General features: G+C 44.0%; 1 protein-coding gene across 1 annotated transcript in view; it reads left to right on the top strand.

The window, feature by feature from the left end:
• LOC101988270 (alpha-fetoprotein-like) overlaps positions 1 to 18,851 on the top strand; it is a 40,216-nt gene that overhangs the window by 17,737 nt on the left and 3,628 nt on the right. The window contains 6 exon segments of the mRNA XM_013350854.1: positions 1,758 to 1,972; positions 3,529 to 3,661; positions 5,938 to 6,035; positions 8,917 to 9,055; positions 10,618 to 10,844; positions 15,173 to 15,305. Coding sequence (XP_013206308.1) covers positions 1,758 to 1,972; positions 3,529 to 3,661; positions 5,938 to 6,035; positions 8,917 to 9,055; positions 10,618 to 10,844; positions 15,173 to 15,305 — 945 coding nt within the window.

Below are 18,851 nucleotides of genomic sequence, written 5' to 3' on the forward strand. Positions count from 1 at the left end.
TGCCTGAGTCCTAGCTAAGAGTTATTCCAGTCATTTGAGGTCCAGCTCACAGCTGTCTCCTGGGTTCCATCCTACAGCACCCTCACTCCTGTTAAAACCTAAGGCCATGGTGTCCTGGGAACACTTGTTGAAGTGTCTGGATTCCTGTGCCCCACAGCAAAGAACTGTGTCAGGAACACATAGTTAGAAATGGTGATAGAGATCATTTATGCCAAAAGAGAAGGAACTCCTGAGAATTGGAGCAGGCTAGTGAGCTATGGGAGAAAGCACCCTCCAGCTCCACTCCCACCCCATCCCCTCCCTCCAGTCCCACCCCTAAGGGTCATGACCTTTTCTAGGACATTTCTGTAGCACCATCTCGTCCTCATTTGTATGCCATGAGGTTTTTCTCAGCATGCCCTGTTTATTAGATGAAGTCCAGAGGAAGAAGAGCTCCCTATCTGTCTTGCTAGTTTCGTTTATGTTAACCTTGATGCTTCAGTCTCTAGCCCCTACTCTCCCACCAAGCTCTCATCCCAGTAACGTTTAATGATAACAACACCAGAAGTCACAGGTAGATGGTGACAAAGCTGCTCTTCTTTCCTGGAACTGCCACCTGGAGGAGATTCACCTTTCCTCCCTAACAGGAGGGGGCTATGCCTTGATTGTTCTGAGCCACCGAGAGCACGCTGGCTTCCTAGTTAATCAGCGCACACACATCCTCAGAGTCTCAAACTGACTCCATGATTTGGCTTCCCTATGACTCTTAGATTTCCATGTTATTCTTTCCTAGATTTCGTGAGAGCCCCTACTGCTCAGGGCAAATCTCCCTGTAAATGTCTTATAGACGCTTGAAGTCATTCTGAACTCTAAACACCCCGAGGAAATTCTTTGGTCTCATTCTCCAGCCGCTATCCTCATCTGTTCCTATCCTTGACCACGAGTTCCAGTGAATCCTATTTCCCACTGTCCCAAGTAATCCTAGATCCTGTCTCCTCATTTCCCTCACTCCCTTTTGTTAAAACAACTTTTCACTTCTACCTATTAGTAGCCCCTAGTGTAGCCAAACCTCAAGTAATACTCCCAGTGGCTTTCAAATGACCCTCTCCCAACCATGCCATTCTTTCTAACCTCTAAGATTTTATATACCTATAAAAATAAATACTCTAGGATGGCTTTGTCTTCACCTGTTTCAAATGACTCAGATCATGCAAGACCATCACTGTGACTTCCATTGTAGACTGTCAATTCCTTTGATTTCTCCTGAAGAATCATACGATTTTCTAAAAATGACCGCTTTGTGGTTGTTTCGTTTCATTATTGGACTCTTTGAGTAGGTCTCGAGTTCCTAATTCACACATAGAAACAGTTATCTGTGCATTTAAGCAGATATGTAAATAGAACAGCAACATGGACTACACCAAGTAGCAGGCAGAGGATGATGTGGTTCTGGGACCAATGCTTCCCTGACTGGGATCCCACAATAAGAACAACAATAGAAAGACAATAGAAACCTCTGGTTGTGGTTTTTGGACTAAAAGTGAAACATTAATACAATCTGTCTTCTATCTTTTTAAGATAAGATATTTGAGACTCTAAGTAAGGTCAAACTGACAAGTATTTCTTTCCAAAATAGGTTATGATGAATGTCTCCTTGGGCCTTTTTGTGTGCCTGGGGTAGAGCAGTGTATAGTGTCAAGATTTCCCCTGGCATTCTAATTACAACAGATTAAGTTGAAACTAAATCAAATAATAACTGTCCTGTTTGTGTCTCCCAGCACCAGCTTATGAACTACACCTGCTCTCACCAGGCCATCTTGTCCAGCAAGTTTGCCCAGTGTTGTGAACAGTCAGAACCATTCCGTGGGGAATGCATTATCAACTCAGAAAACGATGACAAGCCCAACTTGACATGCCTGGCACTCAGAAAGTTTACCGAAGACCAGTCTGCCTGCAAACAATTTAGTGACAAGCAGGACGACTTTCTACAAGAGTAAGGCAGCTTTTCCCGGGTGCTTATGGATTCATTTGAGAGATGGTGCAAACGTGAAAGAAAATGGGGCCAGTGATGGGCACTATGGCCAGGAGGAGATGCTTTTTGGAGCCTGAGGCTGCCAGTAGTTACTCATCTCCACTCATGATGCCAGTGGAAATGTGGGTTCAGGTGGGTGGAAACAATACATGAAAGAGAAGCTAGATGATCCTTTATTCTCAAACACTGACAGCTAGTGTAGGGTTAAAATAAAGAGGCTAGCGATAGTCAAGTGTCACAAGCACTGGGATGAGGGATGCGGGCATAAATAAGAGGATCAAATTGGTATTCCTGGCTATCACTTTTATTCTAATTAATTTAATATACACTGTCAAATGTACATACCATTTAAGCATTAAAGAGTTGGGATATTAACATCATCAGTGGCTATTCAGAAGTAGATGTTAATTTTTGCATTACCACAAAGCGACTTCAATATACTATATTAAGACAACAACATTGTGCTATTAGAATGCCCCCAGAGTTACTTGTGAAGTCATGAGAATTGAGTTTCCCTCAACATTAGGATGACTTCACTTATATTTTACAAACTACGCCTGATACTAGCTAATAAAATTAAATACCACTATCTGAACCCACTCATATAAATTCCTAAGCTTGCATTTGGTACTGAAAAATCAATGGACCTGTGCAGACTAGACCCAGTAGTGAAAGGCATGTGAACCTGTGAGTTGAATCGCTTTGAGATTCAAAAGCTGTGTGTGTGGTGGCTTGATCTCCCAGGCAGTGTGTTTGAATGGTCAACTGAGGCGTTGATGAGGAAGCACCAAAGATTTCATTTTCATCCTCTAAGTTTTTTGAAAACATTCTAGAATCAGCTTTATTTTCCTTTTAAAAATTATTATAATGCATGTTTCTGCACATGCCGAGGCTAGCAATATCAGAGTTCCTTGAGTCGGAGTTATAAGCAGTTGTAAGTTCCTGGTGCTGTGGAAGAGCAGTGTGTACACGTAACCATGGGATCATCTCTCCAGCCCCCATTTTATCTCTTTCTGATGACCTAGATAAGTGTGTAGATTATGACTGGACTTGTCAGACTTAGCAGCTTATTTTTAAAAAAGGGGTGGGGGTGGGGTGGGATGATTTAATGCCTCAAAAGTACATTAATGGAAGGTCCTTTCAAACAACAAAATAATCCCAAAGGTAACTGGAAAATATGTCATCCCATAAAATGCTCGAAATTGACCTGACATACAATTATCTAGAGGCTGAGCCAGAACCTACCAGTGTTTCAGGTACAAGTTCTGAATCTGCCATTTATTACCATGTGACTTTGGAAATCATGTGATTTTATTGATTTGGTTTTCTTATCTCAGAACATAGCTATAAAGTCCCTCTGAAAGCTTCCCAAGGTTCTAAATGCCTTCAAGTCAGTTCAATTTCATGGTCATTATGGCTTTTTGAAAAACAAAACAAAAGAAAACAAAATAAAACCAAACAAATTCACGGCCTCTGGGTTTTAAGCTTGGTCTTCTCATGTGTCTTACACAATACAGGTTTCTTTATGAATATTCAAGAAGACACCTGGAGTTGGCAGTTCCAGTGATTTTAAGAATACTTGCAACATATAAACAGTTGCTGGAGGAATGCTGCAAGTTAGGAAAGCCTTTGGAATGCCACCACCGTGGGGTAAATTCCTTTTTTATTTATTTTTTAAAGCATGTTTCTCACTAGTGGCTCCAATTGGTGAAAGTTCCTGTCCTGTTAGTAGCACATTCTTTTTTTTTTTTTTTTGGTTTTTCGAGACAGGGTTTCTCTGTGGCTTTGGAGCCTGTCCTGGCACTAGCTCTGTAGACCAGGCTGGTCTCGAACTCCCAGAGATCCGCCTGCCTCTGCCTCCTGAGTGCTGGGATTAAAGGCATGCGCCACCACTGCCCGGCTAAGCACATTCTTTTGTAAAATGAGTTTGCATGTTTTCACTAATTACGAACACTAGGCAACCAGCAGGATTTCTCCCTAAACCAGACCATCACACACACCATAGTGACCTGTCCATTAGTGTGCTTCCTGAGACACCTCCTGCCCCCACACCCTGCAGTGTCCTCTTTGAAGTGAATGCAGATGCCGACTTGGCACAGTAGCAGGACACCACAGCCGGTTTGGGTCCCATGTCTTGGAAGATGCTTCTCTTGCAAGCTACCAAGCTGCCTGATCACAGTCACCATCTCTTGTTACGCGTTTTTATGGGAAAGCTAGAGTTCCCACAAGCTTTCGCTTTGATAGTTAGTCATGAATTACCAAACAAGGCCTAAGAAGTTCTGACTTTAGTTACTCTAACTGATGCTTTACCCAAATCAGGGACTATCTGGGAGGTATCGGTGCATGCCTGTAATCCCAGCACTTGGGAGGCAAAGGAAGGTGGATCTCTCTGAGTTCAAGGGCAGCCTGGTCTTTAGAGTAAGTTCCAGGACAGTCACAGCTACTGAGAGAAACCCTGCCTTGAAGAACAAACTAACGAGGAAGGAATGAAGAGCAAAGGTATATTTCTTTTGGTGCTGAGTTCAAACAGGTCCAGCTGGTATTATTGTTTCTAGAGAGAAGGCTATGTGTGGGTACACTCGCTCGAAATCACAGGCTACTCTACTGGACAGTTCTGTGACAACTTGACACAAGCTAGAGTCATCGTTGAGGAGCGAGCCTCTGTTGAGAAAATGCCTCCAGAAGATCAGCCTGCAGGCAAGCCTGTAGGGCATTTTCTTAGTTAGTGACTGATGTGGAAGGCCAGGCCCCTTAAGTGTGGGGCTACCCCTAGGCTGGTGGTCCTGGGTTTGATAAGAAAACAGGCTGAGCAAGTCAAGGGGAGCAAGCCAGTAAGCAGCACCCCTCCATCACCTCTGTGTCAGCTCCTGCCTTCCTGTCCTGACTTCCTTGATAATCAAGACAGCTTTCACAGGAACCTACAGCTGCAGCACCATGCAGGAGCGTGGGTGGTCAGAGGTTATACTATACAGCAGCCTTACCATAGCACCCAACTGAATCAATCTCTTGGTAGCCTGGGAAAACAGGCAATACCAGTTTCTAAGTGCTTACTGTAGATAAGATTAAAGTTCAGAAGGTCAGGCGATTTGTCTAATGGGCTACCGCAATAAAGACAGGGAAAAGAATATAGCTCAGGCCACTTGCTTACAAGTCAGAGGGAATTTTCTCTATGCCAAACACTGCTTATCAGGGTAAGGTTTACTAAGGGGATATGCTCTTGTCCAAGAGTTGAGTCTGCAGGGTTACTAATGTTTTCTCGCTGGAGTCTATTTCATGGTTCAAGAACACTTTGATTTACTTTCAGCTCTGAAAATCCCATTTGGTCCCTTTCAGTATATCATTGTGGCACGTTTTATAGCCATGACTGTTAATGTGTATATTAGACCATAACTTCTTATCACATCTCGATATCTCTATACCTATATAGTTTATGTTTATATTGTATGCATGCTGCTAATAAGCCTAATTATTAAATGAACCAATGGACATACACACACACTGGGATACACACACACTGGAATACATACATACACATTAAGACATACACACGCACTGGGACACACACATACACACTGACCAGTAAAAGAGATCTATATGCTACCTCTTCCTTTCTCTTTCTGGCTTGATGACTGATTTGCCTTGTGGTTATAGAATTTGTCACTGAAGCCCTCAAACGAGTCTATATGATGGTAAGATGAACACTCAATCATACTGTTTTACTTGTTTCCCGCAGAGCACATGATGATTTCTCTCTCAAAAAAAAAAAAAAAATCTTTTTTTTTTTTTTGATTTTCCCAAACTCACTAATTGGGAAAAAAAGAGTTGGTTAAGCAAATATTGTTATTAAACTATTAGGGAAAATGTAAACCCATCTCAAGGGATATTGTTGTGACCCTGGATAAACATTCACAATGTCTATTTTTCAGAAAGAGATGTTCCAAAGAGTGGTCCATGAAGGCCGTGACCGTGTGAAAACTTACTGTGACTTACACAGAACGTTAGGAGGCAGTAACTTCCAGGACAGGTATGCTCCCACGAGGCCCAGCTCGGTCTTTGTCAGTGCCTATTGGTCAATCCCCATGCTAAGATTTTCTCAGAATTTGTATCCACTCTTTGGTTGAGCGTTAACTAGCCTCCTGTGCTCATTAGACAGGTATCTATGTAACTTTGGCAGCCTCCATCCTGCTTCCAAGCCCAGTTCCCCAGCTGCCGCTGAGGTCAGGGAGCAAAGCAACCCTGCAGGGCCACCATGGACTCTCCCACCTGACCATTTTACCTCGGGGCTTGACTGGGACTTGGAGTCAAAGCTGCAATAGAGATTAGAATCCAAAATTCCTTAGCACTCCTAAGGCAGGTTTTTCAGGCAAGGCTGGTATGTTGACCAAGATGGATGCCTTAGTTATTTGTCAAAGGGACTACGAACACCTTGGGTACAGAGAGCCTGGCGAATCCTATTTATCAAGGATTAAGTAACCAAAAAGTAAAGCCCACTCGAGGAATTTCTTGAGGTCTTGCTAGAATGGTCTGTTTAGAAACACAGTACTAAGAAAAGTTCGGTTTGATATAGTATCTCATAATATCGAGTTTAAATTAAATGTCCAAAATAATGGAGCACAGACAGTATCCTGGCTCCTTGAGGCGGGGTTTTTGGCTCAGTGCTTTCCTATTATGTTGTGTTCAGTTGCTAATGCCCATTGTAAAGATTAGATTTGTGGCTCTCAGCTTTAGAATGCAATAAAATCTTCCAGAAGACATAGAACCCAGGCCTGAGATTCTCTCTGGCTGCTGTAGAAACTCGGGATACCCTGCCTGACCTCCTTAAATGTGAAAAATACCATCTTTTATGTCCTGTTAGGGAAATAACATTAGAAACAAAATTTGTAAAGGAAATATTGAAATAGACTAGTTTCTTCTTAACTGACTAAATATTAAACCAGAAAGAAGTCCCAGTCCCTGTTCACAGCTAAGCAGACACAACCCTTTGCGCAGAGTAACCGGTGAACTCATTCGGAACAATGACTAGCGCTCAAGATGATTTGACCGGCCTGCTTGCCAAAACTCACCCTAGCTTTACCTACGAATTTACAAAACTCTCTATGTCTCTAGAGATCAACAGCTCTGCCCCACCCCCAAAACCCTTCTTACATCTTTAAGCAAGGAGATCCTTTGTAGCTTGCAACAGGATTCTTCCCCAAGGTAAGCTCTCCCCACAGCCAAGAACTGGGAGAAAGGGGGAGCTGCCTGTGCCTAGATTCTCGGTCTCTGAAGAAGACATTGCTGACTCATAAAGCTGACGAAAATGTAGATCAGTTTTAAAATGCGTGTTGTCTGTGCTTCGATGAGAGGAGAAAGTCTTCTAAGGTTTTCTGAAGTGGTCGCACTAAGAAAGATGGAGGGAGGCAGAGGCAATTCCTTCCCTCGTTTTTGGCAGGAGACTTGAACCTTTTTAAAGTTCTGACTTAGTTCACAGCACTGGCAGCTCTCTGCACTGGGCACACACAGTACTTGTCTGCCCCTGTTCACTGGAGTGTGAGTCCCTGGAGAACGCGAGGTGCTTCACACGAGGCAAATGGTCCCTGGGAGCTTCGTCGTGGCTTCTCTCAGAAACTGCTTACTCTAGGTCTGATTTTTAGCTTTGAACGTATCCCTGATTAGTCCACTAAAAATGGGTTAGGACGGAAGAGGGCATGGGTATGAGGACAACAAAAAATGTGCCCAGTTACCCTCTGAGCCATCAGGATGGCAGAAGAGGTTGTTAACCCTCGCCTAATGCCTCGATCTTCTTATATCAGAGATAATGTTGAATACCATGGGAAACTGTCAGTCAGTGGTTCTCAACCTTTCTAATGCTGCAACATTTTAATAGTCTCTCATGTTGTGGGGAGCCCTGTAGGTGAAGTTTTCCATTCTAAAAACCACTTCAAACGACCACACAGTCTTATATTAATTGTAAACGTTCAGTAAATAGCTCAGGCTCATTACTAACTAGCTCTCTCATTTTAAGTTAACCCATATTCCTCATTTACCCTCTGCCATGTGATGGTATCTTTATTAGCATGGTGGCATGTTCAACTCCTACTCCCTCTGTATCTGACTGATGATGCCTCCGACTCTGCCCTGTAGTAATATGGAGCTGCGGGCTGCTTCCCGCCACCCGGCTAGCTTTCCCCCAAATAATTACATGGACACTGTATTCTTTTAAACACTGCTTGGCCCATTTCTATCTAGACTCTTCTAGGCTAATTCTCGTACCTTGACTAGCCCATTTCTTATAATCTGTTGTAGCCCGCGAGGTGGCTTACCAGGGAGCTTCTAACATATGTCCATCCTGGGTTGGAGCTTCATCGCATGTGCCTCAGAGAGCAGAGCTATCCCCGCATCTGCCCAGGAGCCGGGAGCATGGCGTCTCTGCTCCAGAGAGAGCAGAGCTGTCGAGTCTCTGAGCTCACTTCCTCTTCCTCCCAGCGTTCTGTTCTGTTTACTCCTCCCACCTATGTTTTAACCTATGAGGGCCAGCCAAGCAGTTTCTTTATTTTTTTAACCAATGACCTTCCTCCATCACTGCCCCTCCTCATCCCATCATTCTCAGCTTGGCTTTCCCACCTGACTCTATCCTGTTCAACTATTGGCCAGTCAGCTTGCTTATTAAACCAATCATAGCGACATATATTTATACAATATACAGAAGGATTATTCCAGAACAGACCCCCAACCATAAAATTATTTCATTGCTACTTCATAACTGTCATTTCACTACTGGTATGAATCAAAATGTGAATATTTGATATGCAACCCCTATGAAGCCCCCCAAAGGGTCACAACCCACAGGCTGAGAGGCGCTGGTGTAGATGGATATCTCTCTGTTTGTGCATATTACCACGAGTAAGAAGGACTTATCGTTTTAGGCTTACCATCCTTTATACTAAGAAAGCCCCACAGCTGTCTGTGCAGGAGTTGGTGGCATTCACAAGGAAGATGGCAGCAGCTGCCAGTAGATGCTGCCCACTAAGCGACGAGCTGCAGTCTGCCTGTGTGGAGGATGCGGTAAGGTCACCCTTGAGGCACCTACCATCTGTCTGAAGTTCTGCTTTCCTGCCCCCAGGAATCAACCTCATTTCTGTGGGCCTATCTCTGACCTTCCAGTGGGGGTTAATGGTCCTCAGGGGAGACGCTTTCCAGGCAGCTCAAGCTGACCATTTTAATTAGCAGCAGGGGAGGACTGTCTGCTCTCAAGCCTGTGTCATTAGTTTCACTAAACTTTCCCCTGGTCACCTACAAGAGTCCCCTGCCTGGGTCTTAAAGCTGACCAAACTGACCTTGTGGACTGCTTCAAAGATGCTGCAGATGCTTGATGAAGGCTCGTGGATCTCTTAATATTTTATCTGTTCATGCCCAAGTGTGCTCATTCACAAGGAGCAACGTGGTCCCAGAGCTAGAGGCAATTGGTTGTAGTAATAGCCTAGCCTTTTCCTCCTTCAAAATATTAGAGAGGTTGAATTAAAATAGGAAGATTAGTTCACGTGAGCTGAAAAGAAGGGCAAGGGTGGCCTTGAGTACATTTCCTTCAAGGTCTCTTGAAGCATGGTTATAACCATTGCTGCGTCACCACGGAGACTGTCCCGGAGCAACTCGGTGCTCTAGCCTCTGAGATTTAGCTTCTGAATTCTTGTTTAGTGCTAATTTCATTTGTCCTATACTCGCAGTAGATTGTATTCTTTATGCTAACTCACTATAACCTTTCTTCTAATAAAGCATAGTTATTTGAATTAAAAATCCAAAGTTAATATCTAGCACGTCCTTCATTTTAACTTTAATTTTTTGTTATGGAATCATGTTTTTCTTGGGGAGTTCATCGGATTAGATTTGTATGTTCCTAGAACTTTGCTTTGGGGAAGTTGCCTTGTTACTTCTAAAATGGGCAAATTCATAATTCAACATTTGTGTTGAGTGGTTTGGATAACTTCATCCTCACAAACATGAGTGACAGGGCAACTGGGTGGCTAGTGTACTCAGAGGGTCACACAGACAGAGTTTCCAGACAGTGTTACAGTGAGTACTTGTGCTGTGGGCATCGGAGCTCGAGCAAGGTAAGGAGACATTCTAGAAGAGGTCAAGAAAATGAGGGAGATAACGCAGACGGGACCAGACTCCGTGCTCATGCCTTTGAACACCCCTGGAGGACCTGCCGTGTGTTAGTTCTGCAGTCAGTTGCAGCTGTCAGTTACACGATGTTGGGAGACACCGGATTGGAGCTTGTTGAGCAGTCCCAACGGCAGCTGCACAGAAAGTCACACAGGCCGTAGGGTGGGCTTGCTGCTTGACGCTGAATTGGTGGGTTGGGTGGGACTAAGAAGCTGTAATCTCATGTTAAAGCTGGTCTATCAGATGATAGAGATGACTCAAAAGCACCTTAGCCTGACAGTGACACGAGACGGAGCACAAGCTGTGGCTCAGTCCACGCTGACAACCTTCTGTTTCCCCCGCAAAGTGAATCCAGGTGGTGCTAGGGCGTGCGCATCCAACCGGGCATGCGCAAATAGAATAGTCTGTGGCTAAAGGACCACAACCTGACCTCACCGCTCTCATTTAACTCTCCTCTGGAAAAGGCCAAGCTGATCCTTGGCGCTCTGTGCCGACGACATGACGCCAAGCATGTCAACGCTGGAGTGGACCGCTGTTGCAACGACTCCTATGCCTTCAGAAAGCCCTGCTTTGATGACCTGCGAGTTGACGGAGCTTACATTCCTCCACCTTTATCTTGTGACCAAATCATCAGCCTTAAAGAGGACTTGTGCCGAGTACAGGAGGACGAGCTCCAAACTGAAAAGCAAAAGTAAGCCTGTGTTCATTTTGGTGTTTGCAACCAACAAGGGGGCTGATTGGGGGAAATTTAAGGCAGCTACTGCTATGGCTTCTGCATAATGAATACAGCAACTAAATGTTCTGTTGGAACTCAGATGGAATTAAATCGACTAGGCAAATTAGTCAGTATAGCTACTGTATTGCAGTTCCTGCTTGGTCAGTTAATGAGAATGAAGCAATTTTAAAAAAAAATTGGCAGAGGATACATTAATATAATTTCTCCAAAATGTTGACGTCCAGGCATTAGTCTGATATGGTGTTCCATGCAGGAAGCATTCTGTGGAAGAAGTTTGGGAGTGATGTATTTCCTTTTTCTTCTGAGAAAGTGACACTCTACACCGGAAATGGAAGTCAGGAAAATCTTGCGATAAAGTGATCTGTTTGGTTTGTTCTTAAGAATCAGTGAGGGAGCTTCAGAGATGGCCCAGTGGTTAAGATGCACACTGTACTTGCAGAAGACCTGGGTTTTGTTCACAGCAATCCATGTCAGGAGGATGTCAGACATAACTACCTGTAATTACAACTACAAGGGATCTGATACCCTCTTCTGTGCTCATGTGCACTTCACACACACACACACACGCACACGCACACTAATTAATTAAAAGTTTAAAAGGACTCATTTAGACAGCAGAACTTACCAGGATTTCACAGGACTCGTATGTTGAGAAAGTCCTTTGGACTACTCCATCCGAACGGGGGATATTACCTCATGTCCTTATATTCAGTTGTGCAATCTTCAGGGGCTGTTAGGAGCCTTAGTTCATAAGAGCAGGTTTTTGATGGTAGTAGGTGGGGGATGGGTGCAGCTGGTAGAAAGGCAGTATCGATGAGAGTGTAAGCCTTCAAATCCTTGATTTCTTTCCTTCCGGGGGGGGGGGGGCTCACATAGTCCAGGCTGGCCAACTCACTATGTGGCCAAGGATAATCTTGAATCTGTGTTCCTTCTCTTCCCCTGAAGTGTGGAGATTAGAGGTATACTCTGCTGGTGACCAAACTCTGAACTCCATGCTAGCTAAGAAAGCACTGCCCCCACTGAGCTACATCCCCTGCCCTTCCTTTTTCTCTTGAAATGCAATTCTTTGCACCAGATGAAGCTTTGCAGTGACTTACTATAATACAAGGAGACAAGCTGACCCTAGATGCTCCAATATAGCACATAAGCATTCCAAAGCCATTTTCGATGAAAACATGAAGTCAAAGCACCATTGGAGGAGTGGCAAGTCCTCCCAACACCAAATTTAGGAACGCCTTCCAAAACACACTTTGTAGTTTCTTCATAGCTATTCGTAGTTACTGCTGCCTGTTCCATCATTAGAAGTGTTTAATTATTAAAAAACTCCTCCTTTCATTATAGAAGTCTGTTTTCTTGCCAGTTCCCATCACAGTTCTACTTCTGAAACTACAGTGAAAAATACTTCACAGGCACTCTGTGTTATGTACACATTTTTTAATATATATATAATTTTATTTTTGAGATTATAACATAATTACATCATTTTACTCCTTTTCCTCCCTCCAATAATAAGAATGAACATATTCTTATTACCTGATGGTTAAGTGAAAATGAGACAGAGTTATTTTATTTTAATCTTAAATATAATAACTTAATCTGTAGTTGACCTCCAGGGAACCATGAGAACAACGATGACCTTTGCCTTGCAAACTTACATTTGGCCATGGAAATGTGTCTATGTCTATAGTATTTACCTAAACATCAAACACTAAATAGTGGATCTTTCCACTAAAGGCTACTGTAAGTTAGCACAATTAGCCCAGGCTTGATGTGAGAATATAAGAAATTATAATTTGAAAGTTAATTTTAAATAGTATATAAACAATCATTTGTTTTAAATGAAATGATAGGACCACTAATACTGTAGAAACAAAAACTTGGAAACAAATCGTTAGTAATAAGGGTTAAACCGGACGTATTTTTTTTTTTATTGCTCTTACTGAGCTATACATTTTCCCCACTTCCCTTCCTTCCTCCCCTCTCCCTTTCAACCTGTCCTCCTTCCCCCTGGCACCCCACGCTCCCAACTCGTCTTCTTCTTCCTAAGTGGATAAAAATGTAAAAGGTAAACTAGAAACTGAAGTATGGAAAATACTAGAGGACTAGAGGCAGCCAGGTCGAGATTGGGGCTGTGGAGAAGTAGGGACAGGGAAGGTTAAACGACCCCAAAAGGCCCACCCCCGCGCCCCCGTGTGACCGTGATGGGGTGAGCCTGCAGCGAGGCAGCACTGCCCTACAGCCCTCCCATCCCCATCCCTGGTAAAGAAACTGGGGTTCGAAGTGGCCAGAGTATCAGGACTCCCGGATGTTCCCGCCCAGGCACAGGGCCTTTTCTCCTTGTTACAGGGAGAACTACCGAACTCAACCCGTGTGCTCATCCTCTCTCTACTGGCCATTCCGAGAACTGCATCCAGAAACTTGGCTGAAGGGCTGGCAGAAAGAAAGCCGAGTGCTGGGATATTTCCAGAGACCAGACTAGAGCTTTTGTTTGGGAGGTGTCAAGTCATGGAGGTGTTTGGGAACTCGCAGTTGTGAGTGAGAAGAGAGAGGGGGGTGCTTGTGACGGAGCTTCATTACAACTGAAGACTTCTTAAGACTAGCCAAGACACTCCCCGATGATTTGCTAGTAAGTGAAGGCATAGGAGAGCCCTGAAGAGGGAGTCGTGAGTGTGTGTGTGTGTGTGTGTGTGTGTGTGTGTGTGTGTGAGCGTGCGCGTCTTAGAAAAGGAGACCCTAGTTGAAGAAACATAATTCAAAATGGGTGAAGTGATCCTACCATCATCACCAGCACTACCATCACAGATTGATACTTCGAGACTCACTTATTGAGTACTTTCAATGTGCTAGACGCCCCAGTAGGTTCTCCACTCAGACTTTCAGTGTGCCATCTCTTCCTGTCTCCTTCCATTACTTTGGGATGTTAATGGCCCAGACTAGACAGAGGAACTGCAAGCAGATGTTTACACACAGGGAAGTCACATGGTGCAGGCTGCCAAGGTTCATGATTTGATCTTCTCCGTGATGGTTAGTGTCTGTGGCCTGGGACCCGAGTTCAACTAGTCCCTTTGCAGTTTCCCAGTGCGATTCTGTTTCAACAGGAAAACATATTTTGAGAGAAAACACAGCAAACTGCAGTGGGAAGAAGTATTTCTCTGAATAATCAGTTTGCTACAATCTGATAATTAGTATTCAAAGGCGGCATAAACTGATTGGGTTCGACACCCAAACTATGTGTACATAGTTGGCATGGAGAGAGAAACATGCAGCGCTTGTAAGAGGGTTTCAGGTCAGGTCTAATAAAGAATAAAGACTGAATATTTATAGAACTGCTGGCTAGAAAAATTGTATATTCTGACTTTTATAAAATATTGATTTGTTTGAGAATAAATGCAACTGTGATCGTTTATAAAATACAGACAAATAGAAAAGAAAGTTCCGTCACTCAAGCCCACAGTGTAGAGACACACACTATAAATCCATGTGCGGCACAGGAGTACACAATGTCGTATTCGTAGGGTGGGTGCCCACTTCCGCAGATTGCTTCCTGCCCACCAGCCTTTGGGTCCTATTTGATTAATAATGCAGGGCCTGCTGGCTCCTGCTACAGCCTGCTGCTGTAGCATTTCTGTGCCAGTAATTGTCTACTTATTTTTCTTTCTCATTTCCCTAGTGGTTAAATTTCTCTTGTCCTAAAGCAGAACAGAAAGGAAGGGGAGGGGAGGAAGACAGGCAGGGAGGGAAGGAAAGCATGGTGGCTGAAACTCTCTTGCTAGCTGTGAAAGAGTCATCCCTGAGGGAATTCCGAGATGCCAGGCAAGCCTCTGAATCTTCAGACTCACTTACAGGTCTTGTCATTAAGTACATGCAGGAGGCTCTCGGCTTCCACCACATCAGACTGGTGATGTTCATGTGGAAGTTAGGTGCTCAGAATGCACAGTGAAACGGGAAACCCTAAGGCACTGCATTTCATTCATGTGCAAGAGAATGACAGCAAACAAAGCTGCTCACCTTAGCAAGAATTACATAACGATCACTGAAGTCATGTGACCTTTATGTTAAGAAGGTAGAATGGCAGAAAAATGCTTATGAAAGATGAAGCTAGAAGTGCACATTGTGTATACTATGAGACCACCATGTCCCTTTTCAGTATCTTTAACTGAAGAGCATGGGAGCGTGAGAGCGTAGGGCGGGCAAGGATGGTACGGATCTAAGCCAGTAAGACAGCCTGGCCTTGCCAACTCAGGTGCTAACCTCCCATCCAACCCCCCTTATTTCTGCTTTAGGCTCCTCAGTAACCTCGTGAAGCAGAGGCCACAAGCGGCAGAGGGTGCATTCCAGGCAGTTGGCGCAGAGTTCACGGAGCTGGTGGCGATGTGCTGCCACGCAGAAGAGCGGGTACCGTGCTTTCAGGAAGAGGTATCATGTCTCTTGAGTAAACAAAGGAAGATGCTGAGTGTTGCTGCAAGGGAAACCCTTTCCCCCTGCTCGAGGACTAGATGTGTAGGAGTGACTGACCATGCTATGCCTGGGCTCTGGGTGTCTTCATAGTTATGCATGTTTAAAACACTGAGACAAAAAGATCTATGGTGCCAGAGGGGAGGGGATGCTTACAGGAGGGATTGAAGGCCTAGTCTAGCGGTAGAGAAATGGAGTCATTTAAAAATTGGAAATAAAAAAAAAAGACAAGTTTAAACATCTGTTAGAGAAAATTGTGAGGTTTTTGCTCCCTAGGAATTTCTGGGGTAGAATCAGGAAGAACCCCTTCCTGTTGTTCGAGAGCATGAGCTGAGGATTTCATTTCCTCCATGGACAGAACTTCATGAACACAGTGGGTGAGGAACACAAGAGGAAAGATGGGGCCAGAGTATGTTCAGGTGCATGCACACACATTCACACACACACACACACACACACACACACACACACACACACACGCTAAACCCACACACATGTTACACTCACACACACACACACATGCTAAACTCATCATCAGGAGACCATTTTTCTATAATTAGTGTCACTGTATTTAGTTATGGATGTGATTTTTCACAGGACTGTAAAGTTGTGCAACCTAAGCTGCCTAGCATGCCATAGGATGTGACTCCACAAATTCGCGGAAAGTCTCAGCGAGGAGGAATCCATGCAGGAGAGCGGGGAGGGACAGCTTGTCTGCGAACTTGACTGGGAGGTAGATATGCTAGGTAATAGGGTCTGTGCAGGGGCATGTGACTAAGTCATTAAAAAAACAGGCCCCTCTACTTTGAGCAAGGCAGGCTGGGGCTGGCCAGGGCTGGCCAGGGCTGGCCAGGGCTGGGGCTACATTTAGCAATGCTCTCTGAAATATTTTCAAAGATAATAACCTTCTTTATGGCTTTGATTACTCACAGTGGCTTCCTTCTGCTATTTCTCTGAACTTTATGCCTCCAGCAACTCATCTAACAGATCCCTCTGAACAATGAGGTTCTGTCCTGATGGATCCGCTCTAAGTTGGAATAAAAGTTAAACATTCATTTAATACGAGTGCCACACAGCAGAGCTTAGCGACACTGTTCTCCTGCCTTGGGTGGCTGAGTGCGAACTGTCGGGATAGCACAGCCATTCTAAGCTTGGGAAAAGATAAAATTCAAATTTAAATGTGTATGGCTTTCACAAAAAGTAAAGCCATCTTCATAAGATGGACATTTACCCTCTACCGCTCCCAAGGTTTCCATAGGTCTGGCTTTGGGTGAGAAGGCAGAACCATGGGTAGCCATAGAAATAGAGAAGCCACTGGAAAACAACACTGGAAAGAAAATGAGAGAATTGGGAGAATATTAAAACGATTATTTAAGACTAGAAAATGTTTTAAACAAACCTTGAAATGCACAAAGAGACTTGGTTTAAAAAGGTAGAAATCAACGATGAGAATATTTTGAAGCCTTTTCTTTAGAAGTTTATACCTCTGGCTTGGTAGATGGATTCTGGGTTTGACTAGCGACAAAGAATAAATAGAATGTTGGGATGTCCTGGTCTTCTTGGAGCTGAGATTCCAGGAGAGGGCTCGGCCCGGGCTCCCTGAGGAGATTGTGGGAGCTGACTGCTGCCAACACCTGGAGGCATTTCCTTTGTTTCCTGAGACTGTGACCATCAGTTAGGTAAACCTGTTCTGCCAGCATAAGGAGAAAGTGGGAGAGCTTGAGACCTGCTGTTTTTTCTCTGGGCCGTGAGAGGGGAAAGAACGTTTAGACAGGACAGAAGATATGCTGTAAGATGTGACCCCATAGCCAAAGAAAATTCTTAGAGGAGACCAGCCAGAGCCAGTGGTGAGAAAAGAAAACAAGGATATGAGACAGTTCGGGAGCTGGCCCATTTTTCGTGATGAAGATGAAGCACCCAAGTGTGTAGAACCTCTCCCTATCTACCTGCACCCCAGGTCGAATCTAGACAGTCCAAGGTTCAGGAAGCAACGGGACTACAGTCGTTAGCAGGCACAAGGAGAAGATTCTTGGCAGAGAATCTTAAGTCTAATCATGTGAACCCTGCTGTGAGGAAGGGTAACTACTGCCCAGCTGTTTCTCAAGTCACTGGATATGAGACTTGAGCAAAGTTAACAGAGTTAGCAGAGTTGTGGTGAAACGTGGTTCGCTGATCAATGTGAAGCAAATAAGAAAGGTTAAATTTTGCTCTGAGATGTGGTTTCACACACGTTAATGCAGAAAGAAGCAACGATGTTAGCAGTCTAGACTCTATGTAAGTGCTGAGTCTTCCCAACTTTAGTGAGTCTACTGTCAGTTACTGCAACTGCATGATATAATTATGAAGATAAAACAATGATCCGGTTAAGCAAGAGAAGCAGCTGAATATTTATTGATCAGGTCACATTGAGTTACTGGCCCCAGTTTCTTTCGATTAATTACACAAGTTTGAAATTGAAGTAATGCATGCTGCGGTTTATAACAAATAAAGAGGAGCAGGGCAAATTCCCCATTTCTAATTTCATCCCCTTGTGATTATAATCTTGGAGTAATTGGTTATATTCAAGTTTTTGCTTTTTCAACTTTACTCAGCATCTAAGGATTCCCCTAAACCTAATGAACACATCTAAACTTCCTTACTTCCATGCATCCTTTCCAGGTTGTAAAGGTGGAGATCGTAGAGGTGGGAAGAGAAGGAAGTCATTCCTCCCACGTTGCCTGGAAGAAAGAACCTGCTTTGTAACTGTAACATGTATGCCCTCGGCTAACAGACTGCTACTAAAATAGCCTATCCGAAGGCACATTTCCTGGAAATCCTATTCACAGTGGCAGGCCAGGCTGCTGAGAGTCAGCAATTCCTCCCCTGCTATCTCTCAAAAGAGACATTACAGCTGCTGCCATTCAGTGAAGTCATGGCTCTGTGGTAGTCTGCCATTAACCGCACAAAGTCGTGCCACATCTAGTTTTATGAGTCTGAATTATAGTTTCCTGATTTCCCATCCTTTCTGAGAGCATGTAGTTGCCCTTTTCCATGCTCACAAACAAAGTATAAAGCACCTACTTTTATCACACCGTTGTATTAACTCAGGGTTTGACTTCCATAGTTTCTGCACTAGGATGTTGCCCTGTCTTTCAGTTTGGACGGAGTTAATCTTAGACCCTACTCTTGCCTGGCTTCAGTGGGCATCTTCTTCATGCATCCCTGGGCAAGCGGGAGTATTTATTATCTCATGCTGGCTCTTCCTCAATTGTTTCAGGTTTTCTGATCAGTATTTTCTCTTTTTAATTGTTTTTTAATTGAGCTATATATTTTTCTCTGTTCGCCTCTCTTCTTCTCCCCTTCCCTTCAACCCTCTCCCCATGCTCCCAATTTACTCAGGAGACCTTGTCTTTTTCTACTTCCCATGTAGATTAGATCCATGTATATCTCTCTTAGGGTCCTCTTTGTTGTCTAGGTTCTCTGGGATTGTGATTTGTAGGCTGTTTTTTTTTTTTTTTTTTGCTTTAT

This window comes from Microtus ochrogaster, linkage group LG1 (assembly GCF_000317375.1).
Source record: "Microtus ochrogaster isolate Prairie Vole_2 linkage group LG1, MicOch1.0, whole genome shotgun sequence".
Classification (NCBI taxonomy): domain Eukaryota; kingdom Metazoa; phylum Chordata; class Mammalia; order Rodentia; family Cricetidae; genus Microtus; species Microtus ochrogaster.